The following is a 16,344-nucleotide window of genomic DNA, read 5'->3' as shown; positions in this document are numbered from 1 at the left end:
GGATGCAATGGATGGATTCAATCGAAGCAACATAATGGATCCACCTTGCCTCATCCTCTGATTGGTGGGGTTTGTGCTTGTTAGTCTTGATGCGGGACGGAGTTAAACTGACTTAGTTTAGACAGCTTTGCGACTTTAAAAGAGTAAACAATTTCAAGAGTTTTCTCTGTGAACAAGTGATAAAATGGGCCAGCGGTGCAACAAGCGGTGACATTTGGAGTCTCACTGTGACGAACATTGAAAGTGAAAGCCCACCAAAGCGTGCAACAACGCTGGATTCAAACACAAACCAAAACACAAAATCCTGGCAGAAACGGCCGCCTGTGAAAGATGTACATTCAACGGTGGTTTATATCAATGCAAGAAGAAAGGTTCGATTTTCTCCATATTGCTCCTCACACCTATACCGAAGGTCAAGCACAGTTTACATAATGTTTGTTCTAATGTCACATAAATAGCATTCCTTTACCTCAATACCTACATATAATATTCTTAAGACAACAACCCATAGGTTTATGCATATTCCTATTTGTTGCATTTAGTTTTGTATGAAATATGACTTCTGAAAGTATGGAGCTGTACCTCCAAAACAAGTCAATTTCCCAAGACTCCCGGGATAGAGTGCTTCTGCTCTCGGGCCCCAGAATGTCTAATTTTCAGGAACAACATTCATCCTAATACAGAGACAGGCAGTTGAGAGGAAGGGCACCAAAGCTAGCTCGCTCCCGCCCCCTCCCTAACCGGTGAGAGAAATGAAGAGATGGAACGGGAGAGAGACGGAGGTGGATGGCAGCCTCCTGCTGTCACACACCAGCAAAAAGGACAGAGAGAAGGGCCCTGTCACATCACATCAGAGTCAGCTGCAGCCACACCCGCCCTGCCACCGTACATACACCCTGCTGCTGCTGCTGCTGCTGCTGCTGCTGGGAGAGGAGAGGAGGAAAAAAGATCATCCCCCTGTTCTCTTCCTCCGTTAGCCTCTCCTCTCTGCTCTACCTCATTTCAACTGCATCTCTTTCCTCATCTCGTCCACCTCACCTCCAGCCTTCTCCCTCCATTCTCAACCCTCAGCCTGTCTCCCTGATTTGGCAACAATGGGGACTTGTGTGGCTGATCCCTGCTATGGGACAGTTGGGTGATGGTGGACGTGCGTGTGTGTGTGTGTGTGTGTGTGTGTGTGTGTGTGTGTGTGTGTGTGTGTGTGTGTGTGTGTGTGTGTGTGTGCGTGTGCGTGCAGGAGCGGGTGGGAGTAGGTAGGAGAGGCAGAAAGAGGATTAGAAATGAAATGCGGTGATAGAGCACAACCTGACAATAAGTCTCATCTCCCCAGTGCGTCTGTGTCTGAATGTCAGTGTGTGTGAAACAGAGAGGCAGGGATTAGCTGGTGAGGGAAAAAAATCCCTTTGTGTTCCAAGTGATGCTGTCAATCATCGCACTCTAAGAGAAGCTGTGTGTGTGTGTGTGTGTATGGTGTGTGTGTATGGAAGCTACGTATGAGGAAGCACAATTTTGTCGATGGCCTTAAAGATAACCAATAATAGACACTTATGTTTCCCTTTCACTCCTCATTCCTTTTTTAACCACACAGTCACAGATAGCTCATTGTAGGAGATCCAACACAGCACTTGTTCAAATGCACACACATACACTGTTAAGTAGGAAAGAGCTTACAATAAACATGCTTCTTTATTGATCCCTGCTGGGCTCTTCTTTCCTCTTTCTAGCAAGGTCAGAGGTCAGGGCCGACTACAAGCAGCAGCCTGGGGCTGGAAAGGACCTTTGCTCAAGGACACTTCAGCAGAGCAGAAGCAATATGAGGGCTTGCATCTGACTCTCGCAAAAAACGCTGGCTCAGTAAACCTTACCAACAAGACAGAACATTTCCTCAATAACAAATTTCATCGTATTGTTGCACTTATAACAGAATCCTAACAGATAAAGATATTTTCAGGGGCTTTTAAAGCTTGTTCGGTCCATTTGATCAGGACCAAAATAACAGGTCCAGACTACAGACAAAAATTAGGTCCGGACCAAAGAACTTCTTTAAAAGTAAAACAAACAACAGTAACAAAACATAAATTGCCTCCATACTGCTCCTGTGGTGTCATCCAAGTGTCCACAAGCCCCGATATTCACATTCGACTCGAAACAAGGTCATTAACATCATGTTTTCAGCCTAAATGTTCTCTGATATCCTCCCAGTTACTGCTGCAGTAACTGAAGCCATCGGGAGTTCTTGCGATAGCTTGGTTTATTGTCACTTGGATGACACCACAGGAGCAGTATGGAGGGATTTTATGTTTTTATTCTGTTGTTTTTTACGTTTGAAGAAGTGGTCACCATTTACTTCAATTGTATTGGATTTGTCTGCAACACTATTTACCCATGAAACTCCAACGGTGTTTTTCGGACTCAAACACTCCATCGACATAGTGGTGAGTAGATAAATGAGTGAATACAAATTTTTTGGTGAACTATCCCTTTAAGCATTATTATATCATAATGAATGCAGAATCAACTTTCCCCACTAATTAGAATGACCTCCTGGAATTAGCAGCGACTCCTGCAATGAATAATATTACTATGCACGACCCCGCCCTCCCATTAACACATCATTCATGCTGCTTTTTTTATTAATGGAAGATATGATGCTGCTAGAAATAATCACAGATTAGGGATTTTAACTGGTGAACGTAACTGACACACGACACAAACATTTTACACCGTGGGATTTAAATGGATTTAAACTAACAGGATTGGATATTTCAGTTCATTTACTGTGTGTGTCATTTTCTTATTTAAATTGATTTTCTGTTTTCAGCTCACATAATTCCTGGTCATTTTTTACGGTTTGCTAGTGAATTTATCATAAAGGTTTCATCTTAAAGCTCAACAGAAATCGTGGCTTAATTTAGATCCTACTAATAACTGTAGAGTCCAACCGCTCATCTGATTGACTTCGAACTTTGTCGACCCAAACCCCCGTTTATTACCTCTGCCAAGGAGGTTATGATCTCACCTCTGTTTGTTTGTTTGTTTGTTTGTTTGTTTCTTAGCTGGATTATGAAAACACTACTGGACTGGTTGCAGTATAGGTCAGGAAAGAACCCATCAAATTTTGGTACGGATCCAGATCTAGGATTTTCTTTTTCACTTTCTTCAATATTGGGGTACATATAAAGGGCTTTTTTCAAAAATGTTGTTGATTTATCAAAGAATAATACTTGGATGTTGATTCCAAAAATATGAAACTGATATCTATGAGTGTATGCAATTTGGTGCAGCTTGATTGAATTAAATGGGACTGTTGGGCCTTGGCTGTGCTGCGCGCTCCGCTGAGTGCCATTCTAGATTCAAACTGCACTTGCTGTGATCACATTATCACTTTGCACTCACAGAAACATTTTTTAACTGGCAAAAACATAGTTACAGGTCATAACAAATAGTGACGTACATGGAATTTGTTGCTGTGCTGAATTTTTCCAACCTACTAACGGCAACTTCCCTTCTCTGCTGTTGCTTGGTCCTGTCCCTGGTTCAGAGGATACATCCATCTCACCTTGGAAGCCAGACTCTACAGTAACTGAATCTCACAGAGCTATACATGGGAAAGGTCATCTCAAAGTCTCCATTAGATCTTAGCAAACAGATTATATAATTGTAAGGCAGTATCCAAAGCCTTCCTTGTACACACTGGCAGACGATCAGTCACAGTGATCAAAGTGCAAGATGTGTTTCTTTGTATCTGCTGCTTCACTCCAGCCCCCACAGAGTCAGTTATTAGAATACAATATATTATTATATAATATAGTACATGCGCTGGTACACTAACAATTCCCATGGTCCTTGTGCACTGGCAAAAATCCCCAAACACAATACACAAGGAGAGAAAAGGTGATTATTTCTCTATTGCATAAAAACTAAAAAGGCAGCCTTAGTAGGATGAGGAGGGTGTGAGTTTCTGTTATGAGGTGCGATTCTTGCTGCTTAGCTGCAGCAAGGAAAATGATTTCCAACCCTTGATACTGTATGTGCAGACAGACAGGCAGCCTCTGCTCCAATGAGGAACATGCAAACAGAAAACACAAACCAGACAGCTAAACAAATCAACCCAGAGGAAGAACAAATACAAGTAATTAGATCAAGCTAGGGTAAAATGTACACATATTCTTAGACAGTAAAGGGGGGGGGGGGGTTCAATTATGCACTTGTGCAGTGAAAACAATTGACAGAGTGTTCTCTAAATCCAGGGAAGTCACTTCAGTTTAGACGAAGAGACAATAAAAAGAAAATTCTTCATGCGCGGAGCAGGTGGTGACAGTTAAGATGTTGCTGTTGTTCTCAGGTTTGGGCACATTGAGATTCCACCTCACTCTGCCTCCCTCCCCCTACGTGTTACTCTTGTTTTCCTCCATCTAACCTCCCTCCCTACGCTTCCTCCTTTCGGTCTCTTCCTCTCTCTCATGTTGTGTTTTTGTCTGTCAGGGTTATTTGGGGGAAAACGTTCAGACGGGTGGAAACTTTGAGAGTATGCAGAGCCACCTGCGTGCGGTGGCTGGGGGGGTCAAACAGCACGTCTGCGGGGGGACGTGGGCCGGGGTCAGTGGTGGGCAGGCCGGCTGAAGGGCTTGATAAGGTGCTGGAACATGAGGAGTAGGATGTCCTGCCCTGTTTCCAAGATCAACCAAAGAGGCTGCTGGGGCCTGTTAGCTAGAGAACTGCTGATGTGGCTCGCATCGATCAGTTCCCTGCACGACCCTGCGGCCTGCAGGGCTGACTGACTGACTGATTGACTCACTGACAGGCGCAGTGCTGGCGACTGGGAGTGAAAGAAAAATTGTCCAACAAGGCCTCGTCTATTTTCTACTTTATTACTTATTTTATTCCCATTGATTCTGCAGAATAATGTCGTTTCCATTTTGGGTGTTACTGCCCTGGCTGATCTGGACTTCACAGATTTTATTATATTCATGTCCCTGCAACATCACAGCTGCTTCTGATGCCTTCTTCTGCAAAATGTGCCGGACCTAGTGGGTTAGATTGCTTTATTCTGACCTTGAAATGTGCTTTGCCCATTCATATTTTGGGGGGGGGGGGGCACTGGCCACAGCTGAAATCTGGGGAAGTGCCCCTGTCCCTGGAAATGTGCACGGCTGTTGGCCATTTTCATCATGTGAGCTTGTGACTGGCTGCTTGTGACACACCTTGTAAAAATAACGACTGCATTTAAATACGCAGACTATTCACTGGTCATCGCTCGTATAAATATAGTAAAGTCTCGATGACATCAGAGGAGGCTCGACACCCACGTTTCACTGTGACAGTCCAGGTACAAATCTCCGCTGTGATTCAGCCGATTACAGTATCAGATCAAAATAACCTGTAATCATGACATAAAGAGGTGTTTCCCTGTAATCATCGGGGTTCCACTGCTGTCTCCCCTCAACGTGAATCCTGTTATTTCAGCCACTCAAACAAAGCGTGTGCTCTGAGCCAGCACTCTGTGAGTGACAGAGAGCGAGAGGAAAGAGAGGCAAGGGAGCTGGTTAAGTGCACTGAGTGAGTGGCAGTAATCACAGCTCTGGTAAAAGCACTCTTTTGCTCGGTGCAGCGTTCCTCAGAATGGGAAAGCTCTGTCTGACTCCCTCTCTTCCTCTATTTCTCTCTCTCTGTCTGATAATAGCTCTCGATTGAGTAATTGTGTGTTTGAGTGGAGCTACACTGCGGGGTGGAACCTGCAATCAGATACCGAGAACACGTCTCTCTCTCTCTCTCTCTCTCTCTCTCTCTCTCGCGCGCTGTCGGTCTCTCCATTCATACCATGCCTCAGCAGTCTGGCCTCTCGACACCCGGCCCTCTCTGCAGCCCTGCAGTTCCTCCTCCACCCTCACCCCTCCACTGGTTTTTTTTTTCTCTCTCTCTACACACACACAGCCTTCTCTATACAGCCAGTGAGGGCTGGGGTCAATAACAGCTGTGCGCCGTGCTGTAATTGATGTCATCATTTCAATTTGAGCTGATTACTGTTGAGAGCTGCTTATCGTGTGACCCGCGGTGGAATAACACGCTGTAGGGCCCGGAGAGCTGCCACGCCTGACCAAGCTTAACTGCCGGGCTGGCTGGATGGATGGATGGATGGCTTGGTTCAGCCCAGGGCGGCCATCTCTATTGACTCCTAATGTGGCGGTAATGACTGAGCGTATTCCAGGGGCATGGCTGGCGCAAGTGTCCGTGTCGCTGGTATTTAGTGTAGTTGTGGGGCTATTATTGTGATTGGCCTGCCCCACTGTCAACACACTCGCACATGATTAAGCTTTCCGCTGGCACAGTGTGTGTGTGTGTGTGTGTGTGTGTCTGTGTTTAATGGCTTTGTGATGTTTAGCAACTTTACAATCTTTCTAATTTTAGTCATATTACAATAACAACGCCATCATGCTACCTCCGAGCACCCACCCACAGGAAAGAAAGAAATAAAACTGCCTGTCAGTGCCTTGGCATTTCTCCTTGCTGCTGATGTCGGATTCTTTTCAATGAAAGCAACAAAACAACAGCAGCACGTTGGAGCGTTTCCCGCTGTGCACTAACAACACACATGCACAGACTGAGGCACACAGCCATACATAAATATGGCATATCAGAATATACAAAGGGCAACACCAGCATAGGAATCGAGTCTAATTACCTGCCAACAAAAGAGGATCTTCAAATTTTACAGATAACAAGTACAAGACGTCTCCTGGTTCGAACATCTCGCTTCTTGGCTCGAAAACTTTTTTCCGCACAGACAGCGGGCAACACCGTTAACCCTCAACACCACTTGTCTGATCAAATGCTCTGGAGAAGAGCTGCTGCTAAAAACAGACAAAGGCTGATCACTAAAGGAGCACCGTCTCTTGCTGTCTCTTTCTTTTCTTTTCTTTTCTTTTTCGCCAGAGCTGAGAATCTGTGGGTGTTGGGGAGCAAAACGCTGTCTGCCACATTCTTTTTCTTTCTCTTTCTCTGTCATTTTCCTGACTCTTTCAATACCATCATTAGGAGAGCTCTCCTGCCTGCTGCTACTGCTGCTGGCCAAGGAACAGGGAGATACGGAGCGAGAGGAAAGAGCGAGAGAAGCGAGGGGTGGAGACGGTGAGAGAAATGTGTGCGAGGCTTTTTGTCATGGAGCGAGGTAAAGATAGTTCAGGGGAGCTCTGTCTTCAGGGACGCTGTCTGTCCATGCAACCAGGTCTGTGTGTGTGTGTGATCGTGTGTGTCGGACCACATGTTTCCCACACAGTGTGCTGTGGCAACACGTGCCTTCTCATCCAGGTGTGCATCCACCTGGATTTTAAGCGCCAACCCCGAGATGACAGATAGCACACTTCCTCCGTTGCACACATAAAGATCACTGGGTTTCACTTCTGGCCTGCGTGCACACCCATTGGCTCCATAGACCTGCGTGACCCTCTCTTCCCACGGTAACCCGAAGGCACCCTGCCATTTGTCAGAACCCACTTATTATCTCAGGCGCTGTGGCCCATCTGGAAGACTGGAGGCCTCAGACTAAAGAGACAGATTTCAGAATGTGCAGCTCTTCAGCAGGAGGAGTACAACGTGCATCTTTCTCATCCTGCAACACTACAACTATTTACGATTGTCAAACAATATTATTTGTTACATTTTTATGCATCTTTTTCTTCAAAAACCTTTTTATTGAATTTAAAAGTTTCCACTATCCATTTGTTTTAATTTTACTTTTAGCATTTTTCTGAAGATCATCTATTCAAGATCCATCTTTTACTTTGCCGGTGCTCTTTTTAAACTTCTGCTGGGTCACATTGGTGCGTGCTGAGCATTCATCTCTGTTCCACTCACTTTTGGCTACTTCCAAGATAAGACTACTGGCTGGCTGAGGGAGGAGCCTAACAGGGGCCGACATGCGGTGTTAATGTAGCTATCATGACAACTGTGATGAAAAAAAAGAAATATTTGAAAATGAGAACTATGACAAAATGTGCTACATTTTTTTGTCATCAAATACAAAAAAGTAAAAGACAGACAACTGGACTTATTTAGATATAAACCATGAATCTTTTGGAGCACACAGGTTTGCTCTGCTGTTCACAATATGATTTGGTCACTTGACCTATTGCACTGTCGTTATTAAGAAACGCCTTGCAAAGTTACACAGTATGTGTCCGATAGTGATTTTTCTGTTCTAGGAATAAGGAGATTTATAGATTAATCCATCAACAATCTAGGCAGCAACAGACCAAACTGCAAGAACATGCAGGCAACACGGGGACAGTTTTTAAAAGGTAAACTGATGTCACTTTGCTAATCTTAAACGTTGTGGATTAACATTAATTTGAGTTTGATATCTTTCATTTTTATCAAGTGGTGTTAGTAAATTCCAGGAATTCCAGTGAGCTCCAGAACAACGAACATGTTATCTGATGATATCGTGTCACCTCTCAAACTAAAGCCAGGCATAAATAAACTTTAATTTTAATAAAAAACTGGGTGAATGCGGCCTCTGAATAACTCTCTGCTCTGCAGTGGACAGAGCACGAGCAGCTGCAGTAATATTTGGAGTAAGGTTCGACAATATGGCCAAAGAATATATGAAAAAGAATTTAATTTCAGTCCATATCAATAATTATCATAATGATCATATCACATTATCGATTTTTGCTCAGTGAAGGTTGTGGATTTAAATTAAAAAAGCTGAAAATCGTTTTAAAAGTCTGAGGTCAGTGAATCATGTGTTTTAACTCCTCAATGTGCCCATTTAAATTTAATTAAATATGAATATTGAACCTTTGTTGCATTGCATTTGATGAAAATCATATTGTTATCATCGATGTTGTTTTAATGCCCCGCCCTTCGGTACTAGATTTTATCTGACGGACCAGTTTTGGTTCAAACAGACAATCAGAATTAGAAAAAACTCTATCTGGACTCACTGAGGTGCAGTCGGTTTGTACTACTGCAGAGCAGAGTGACACCTGTAACCATGGTAACTACAGTATACACAAAGAAGACGACAGCTGTGGCCTCAAAATGAATTGAAGAGATAATAACTACATCACTGATGAAAACTAGAAAAAAACTAGAATAAAACTAAAACTCAAAGAGATGTGGCAGTGATTTATGTGATGAAAACTGATAAACTTCCAGAGTGAGAATGAATGCATCTCTGGCTGAGATTTTGACAGCACTGCTCTCTGACTGTGGAAGTGTGACAGTCCCCACTTCCCTTCCTCGGTATCTCACAATGACGGAAAATTAAAAAAACAGCAGTAATTTTAAATTTCTGAAGCGTCTGAAAAGTGCAGGAGCTCGGCTGACAGACAACATTCCACATGAGATCCCCAAAAGACACACTCACATGAATACAACTGACCTCACACCCACATGTGCACAGAAACAGGCCAATACAACCACCGGCCTCCACATCTCTGAGCAAACACTGTGGGTGAGGCTGAGGGAGAGACCACCGGCGAGGTCAGAGAGACCTGCATTTCTCAGATTTGTATACATTTGAATACACAACAAGGATAATTAAACACCCAAACCCGGCGCACATGCACAAATAAATATTCACACACATCAAGATACTGTGCACACCATTGCGTGATGTGGAAACCTCCTGCTTAGGAGTTTTTATCTTGTTTGAATCATGCAGTGCCCCATTCTGCCCTCTGAACACACAAACACGCACAAACAGAGTCTTAGCAGCAGTTTAATTTCATTTCCCCTGCACCCATCTAGGACCTCTTAGCACATATACACACACACACACACACACAAAGACACAACACACTCGCAGGTTCTCATACCATACAGTGCACATCTTCCTCTCAGCCATACAGGGACCTAACCAGCAGCTTCTGGTCACAGAAATCCAATTCCCTCTAAAGGTAATTTGTCCATTCAAAGATTTGTCCATTATTTATTTTGGTTATTTGCTTCTTCAAATCTTTACCCGTTGCCCTCTTAACTCCCCCTCCTCTGCCTGTAAATGAATATAGTTTTTTTTTTTGTATTTTGGTTTGAACCCTGTCTGCCCCTTTCTTGGCTCGTTCCCTTCTTCCTGTCATCACATACTCTGGATCAGAGCCAGCAAGATGTTCTTGGCTGTAAACGGGAACACGGGGGCATCAGAGGCTCTAACCAGGTGTCTGGGTCACTGAGGAAGTGGGCACAGTGGGGTGGAGGTGGGCTACAGGGTTTAAAAAGGCAGACACGGGCAGAGCTAAGAGGAGGCCGACAGAATTTGGCTGCATTTCTCGGCGTGCCCGAGGAGGTTGTGAGAATTGATCAGCAATGACAAGAGCTGTTCAAGGGCGGGGAGAAGGAGATTTAATACGTGAATATCACTAATGAGGTTATTGAAATGTTTTGTCTTATTTCGTTTCAACTGCTGATATACTAATATTCTTATTTTATTATTTTGAATAAGCAGGTTAATTAAACTATCATTAGACGTTATTAGTTTTCACGTCTGTCATAAAACAACACTCACATGAACATTTGTATCAATCATTAATCCAAGAAGCTTATGTTTTCACATTCACTTTTCTATTATAAGTGTTAATCTGAAGGAGTGTAACAATTCTGAATCAGAAACCATGATACAAATATCCTCATATGGCGATAAACGATGATGGAGCGATGATGCCCCTGCTGTCACCACTGCACGAGCACACTGTTAGACTCTCATTACTTTGTAACTAAACTCGTTTTTCATGACACAATTAACACTATAACATGTAAATCATGTTGGGGCAAAGTCAGGGGAAGCTTTTACGTGGAAAACACATTTTATTATCTTCCAACTGCATGTGTCAAGTGACCAATTTGGTCCAATCACGATCAAGAGATCACGTCTGTGGTAAAAGTTAGTTTAATAAGCTCACGATGGATAATAACCTTGAGACTGCACGTCTTTGTGTTAATGATACAAGCGACACACACTTGAACTAACACTGCTCCACAGCACTACTGGTAGTCAGACCTGCACTAGGAACCTTTAAGAAAGGACTGTGGATTTCGTGCTTGAACTGGTGTCACATCGGGCAGGGATTTCTAGGATTATAGACAATTATATAATGGACAAAAAATGTTGAACTGTTAATATGGGTACATGAGAGTTAATTGTTATAAGACAGACTTGCAGACATGTGAATATGTCAACGTGAGTCTTGGCCTGCCTGACAGTCTGGTCAGCCACTCCACAAACCAGTGACCAGTGCTGACCGGTGAGCTGTTATCTGTGACTATCCAACAGTAACTTCTCCTTGCTTAGGCCCTGCAATGACCCGCTGGAGTGAGCTGCAGCGGCAGCAGCAGCAGCAGCAGCAGCAGAGTTGCCTCTGACTGATGTCAGACTAAGTGGGCATGTCAGGCCTGTGCTGTCCTGGCTCCCTGCCTGCTCTCTCAGCTGCTCACTCAGTCCCCAGTGTCCTCGACCCTAAACAGATCCAGTTGCTGCTACTCAGCTCCAATGGCGGGTTGATGTGGCTGACTAATGAACACTTTTCCTAATCAGGGGTCCTCCTCCCCCCTAATCTCATCATTCCCCGTACACATCCTTTGCACATTTTTACTCCTATTTGCTTGACTGTTCTCCTCTGCCCTGAGGCTCTTCTCTCACACATGCCCCCTCCACCTATTCCTAGGGTAGTTGTCTGCAGCATTCATCCTGTGCACAGTCTTCCCACTCTACATCTCACTTCTCTCCGCTGCCAACAGTCATTCGCCAACTGTTTTGGGCGGTTGTGGCTCAGGAGATAGTGCGGGTCGTCCACTCATCGAAAGGTCGTGGTTTGATCCCCAACCCCTCCAGGCATGTTGAAGTGCCCTCGGGCAATTCATGGGCAAGATACTGAACCCCAAATTGCCCCCATTTCTTTTCATTTTCCTCAGTTCATCATCAGCTCTATTAAAAAGCATTTCCAACTCAACCAACGATGTTGTTTTATGATGGCGGTTTTCAATTCAATTGTTCCTCTTTATAAAAAATAGACCAATTCACTTTTTGCAGTTCTGATCCAATTCCGAATCTGCTGATAGCAAAACTGATACAGAGACCAGAGCCATTTTTTATTAATATAAAAACGATTATTATTATTATTATTATTATTATTATTATTATTATTATCATTGTTATAATCATTATAAGGTTACGTGATTGTTTAGTCAACCACACAAACCCTCTGATAAACCTAAATATACATAAAATTGCAATATATTAAAATATAACATAAATCAATTTGTTTAATTATTAGTATTAGTAGTTTAAGTTAATTACATACAAACACAAATAGGTGTAGGAGTGTAAATTGTGATGGCAAATCATAAGTGTTTTTAAAAACCTGAACAAATAAAAAAAGGACAAAGCTTTAACTTTAACTATTAGCAAGTAGTTTAACATTAAGTTAGTTCATTAGTTAGTTCATTAGTTCAAACTCAAAAATATGGGTAGGATGTATTTGCAGAAATGTTTAATTAGAAATCAATTGATTTATTTATTAATTAATTAATGCAATAAACTTCAATCTGAATTATTACATGTCTATGGTACCTGGATCTGTGTTATTCTGAAAGCATTGTGCAGAGATGAAGTCATATATACTGAAACTATCCGTGAAACGTCAGTGTGCTGCTTTTATAATCACTCCTCCCTTTTTCCATGAGTAACGTGAAAGGGGCCGAGGACAAAGGGATTAAAACATGACTCAGATATTTCTCACGGCAGCCCCGCTGTTAGAACCAGTTGAGAGGACGACAGGGAGAAGAGCAGATGACCTTTGAGCTCTGGGGTCAAACAGAAAGTCTCTCGCTTTAGTTGCACGTGTTTCTAACCCAGCGTTCCCCTACAAACTCAGACACTCGCCACCGATTCTCCTCTCCCTTCCGTCCACAAACACCTGTACAGCAAACACAGTGAACATGAGCCGGAGAGATAGGAGCACAGGTAACACAGCTTGTTCACTCACCAGGCCGTCACAGTTGCTGATAGCCACGGTGGCTCCTGGTGTGTCTGGGATGTCACCCACGTACAGGCATTCGTCTTGCAGTGGCTCAGAGTGCCGAGTGCTGTCGCTGTCATCGTGCCACTCAATCTTGGCTCCGGGGGCCACCAGCCTGGCATTGTGGCGCAGACGCAGGTGGAACTCCCGGCCGAAGACGGTGACATTGTAGTAAAGTCTTTCCTGACGGCCCACGGGCTCTTGGTCCTCCTCGACTCCTCTTGGTCCTTCCCACTCATCATTGCCTACTCCTACCTCCCTCCTCCGGCGCCTACGGGACTGCCCTCCTGCCATATGGTCAGCCGAGACTGCGTGCGACAGGAAGCGGCCCTCTGCGTCCACACTGATTGGCCTCACCAGTCCATACTCCCCCAGTACATGCTGCAGGGAGTCTGCAGGAAGAGGACAGTTTGGAGGACAGGGAGAGGGTAATGGGTGAGAGAGGAGTGGAGAGGATGAGATAGCAGGTGAGAGAATGGAAAGATTGTTGAGTAAGAGGTGAAAATGTGGGAAAGGGTAGGAGGCAAGAACAATAGAAGATCAGAAAAATAATCCAAAGGATGGAGAGAAGACGTCATACAAGAAGCATGGGAAAGAAAGGGGAGGAAATGTGGAATCATGGGTAGAGAGGGTGAGAGGAGGATGGAAAAAAGAAGTGTGAGGGAAAAAAGGGGAATAGAAAAATGTCAAATATGCAATGGAATTATCTATTCCTTACTCCTTACTCTAAGTTGCCTCACAGGAAATACAATTACAAGTCAAAAAAAATGAAAACACAATTATTTCACACTAAAATTTCACACACACACACACAGCCCCACCCATGAACCCAGAAGCGACCCTGGTGCTCGGCAGAGTGCGTTTGCAAACGGCAGCCTCAGCAGAGCGCTGCGCTCCCAACACCTCCTGTGCCCTTCCACCGTCAACCGGAAAGCCAGCACAGGATCAAGGTGCTAATTGTGGTTTTCTCACGCTGTTTTCTCACCGGCAGGCTGCTCCATCCAGGAGAAAAGATTTCTATAACCTCCACACCGACCGATCAGAGAGAAAAACTGATAGGACGACTGAAACGGACATTCCCCTCTTCCTGCCTTTATTCATATGATTCACATTGGCACATACTTTGCAATCATTTGCCCCATCATCATTCCAGCAGTAGGATATTATTGTTGCGTCTTAATGACAAGATAATAACCACATTGTGTGTAAAAGATAAATGTTTGGAATTGACTGTAAAAGACGGTTCATGCATCCGACGTCTTCTCGGTTTTAAGGAACATGTCTCTTTTTCACATGTGACGGTGGAAACACAACACACGTGAGTTATGGAGGCGACCAGGCAGATGCTACACACACACACAAACACACACAGAGACACACGCACGCACAAACACACGCACACACAGCCAAGTCCACTTAGAGCATCGGAGTCAGAAACAGTTGTGTTATCACCTTGCATTTACTCTGCAGGTGCATTCGGTATTATTATTATTATTATTATATTATTTTATTAGGTTATAAATCTGATCTCGAAAGTTTGCTGACAGATCAGAACACACGCTGCTGATGCATCTCGCGCTCCCATGTTGGAGGAATGATCTGATAACGCGCGCGATCGATAAGGCGACATCCGACTCCAGCGTCCCGTGACAGATCGATCAGATGCGACAGCGGCCGCATCGGACCCGTTCTGCCACTTCCCCTGCAAACGGCCGACAGTGCACCGGTGCATCTGCTGCCCTCTCACACCCCGGCCGACATGATCCCCTGGACGGGGCAGAAAGCAACATCACAGCGCGGCTCGGGGACCTCGGGGGGGGGGAGTCCCTGCGAGCGGCGCAGCGGGACGCACAGAAGTTACAAGCGCGTCCTGCGATGTTGTTTCCAAGAACTGCAGGAAAAAGAAAAGAAACACACGCAGGAGCCGGACAGTGTGTGTGTGTGTGTGTGTGTGCGTGTGCAGCTCTGTGCGCGCTTCAGCTCCACTTCCCACTGAGTGAGAGCGCGCAGCAAGAGCCCTGCCGGTGGAGGAGAGACACACGGAGAACAACAACATAAACACTGGCCACGTTTGCCCGGGCTGTACCTACCAACGCTACTGGCGATGTAAAGGCCGCTGGTGTGCAGCAGAAAGGCCGGCAGAAGGATCAGGACAGTAAATCCAGGCGAGAGACCCATGGCAGCTCCGAACTGCGCAGGTGAGAGAGTGGGACTCCGGGCTCCAGTGTGGTGAAGTTCCCCCGCCTGGCGCGACCAGCCACGCCACGACAGCAACAGCACAGCAGCCCGCAACTAGACTGCCAAGTGCACCGGGAGAGACGGAGCTCTCCTCCCTCTCTCTCTCTCTCTCTCTCTCTCTTTCTCTCTCTCTCTCGCTCTATCTCTCTCTCTCTCCCACTCACACTCTCTCCTCCTCTATGTCTCTCTCTTTCTCTCAACTCCTTTCTCTCTCTCTTCTCTCTCTCTCTCTCTCTCACACACACACACACACACACACACATTTGCGCGTGCTCCCCCCACTCTTAGTGCTCTGACAACTCCCCGACTCTGCTCTGCGTGCATACACACACACGCACACACACACGCACACACACACAGAACGGACTGACTGACTGTTGACAGGCCTCATACTGACATCTCACCTCCACTTGCATGCAGTGAAATTAACATCTCCTGTGAGTGTGTGTTTGAGTGAGTGTTTCTGTGAGTGTGTGTGCGTGAGTGTGTGTGTGTGTGTGAGAGAGAGAGAGAGAGAGTGGTGTGTGTGCGCGAGTGAGTGTGTGAGTGTGTGTGAGTGGAATGAGTGAGTGAGTGTGTGTGTGTGTGTGTGTGTGTGTGTGAGTGAGTGAGGATGAGTTAGTCAGTGAGGTGTGTGCGAGTGAGTGTGAGTAAGTGAGTGGTGTGTGTGTGTGTGTGTGTGTTTGTGAGTGAGTGAGTTGTTTGTGTGCGTGTGTGTGTGTGCGTTTGTGTGTGTGAGAGAGTGATTAGTGTGTGTGTGTGAGAGTGTGCGTGTGAGATTGATTGGTGTGTATGTGTGTGAGTGATTGGTGTGTGTGTGTGGTGTGTGTATGTGTGTGTGTATGTAGGTGTGTGCTTGTGTGTGTATGTGTGTGTGTGTGTGTGTGTGTGTGTGTGTGTGTGTGTCCCTCATATGCTGCAGCCCTTTGCATAAACTCTGAACATCCCGTCAAGCGTCCCAGTGAAGGCTGAGCAGCAGCGCCCCGTGTGGCTCACTGCTGGAAACGCACCCACTCTTGCAGGGCCCTTGGGTCCAATTTAAAGCCAGAGGAAAAAAACACCAAGGAGTCTTAAAAGCTCCATAACCTGC

At 45.1% G+C, this 16,344-nt stretch overlaps 1 protein-coding gene across 2 annotated transcripts in view; it reads right to left on the bottom strand.

The window, feature by feature from the left end:
- The window catches only part of LOC118112375 (A disintegrin and metalloproteinase with thrombospondin motifs 2), a 113,383-nt gene extending 98,004 nt beyond the window's left edge, over positions 1-15,379 (bottom strand). For both annotated transcript variants that reach the window (XM_035161631.2, XM_035161632.2), the window contains exons 1-2: positions 15,107-15,379; positions 12,984-13,408 (exon numbers count right to left, since the gene is read on the bottom strand). In XM_035161631.2, the coding sequence (XP_035017522.2) occupies positions 12,984-13,408; positions 15,107-15,194 (513 nt within the window). In that variant the 5' untranslated portion in view covers positions 15,195-15,379. The remainder of the gene's footprint in view (positions 1-12,983; positions 13,409-15,106) is intronic.
- Between the last annotated feature and the right edge of the window lie 965 nt (positions 15,380-16,344).

Source organism: Hippoglossus stenolepis, chromosome 7 (assembly GCF_022539355.2).
Source record: "Hippoglossus stenolepis isolate QCI-W04-F060 chromosome 7, HSTE1.2, whole genome shotgun sequence".
Classification (NCBI taxonomy): Eukaryota; Metazoa; Chordata; class Actinopteri; order Pleuronectiformes; family Pleuronectidae; genus Hippoglossus; species Hippoglossus stenolepis.
The sequence above is the reverse complement of the archived record's forward strand: the minus strand, read 5'-3'. Positions and strand labels throughout refer to the sequence as shown.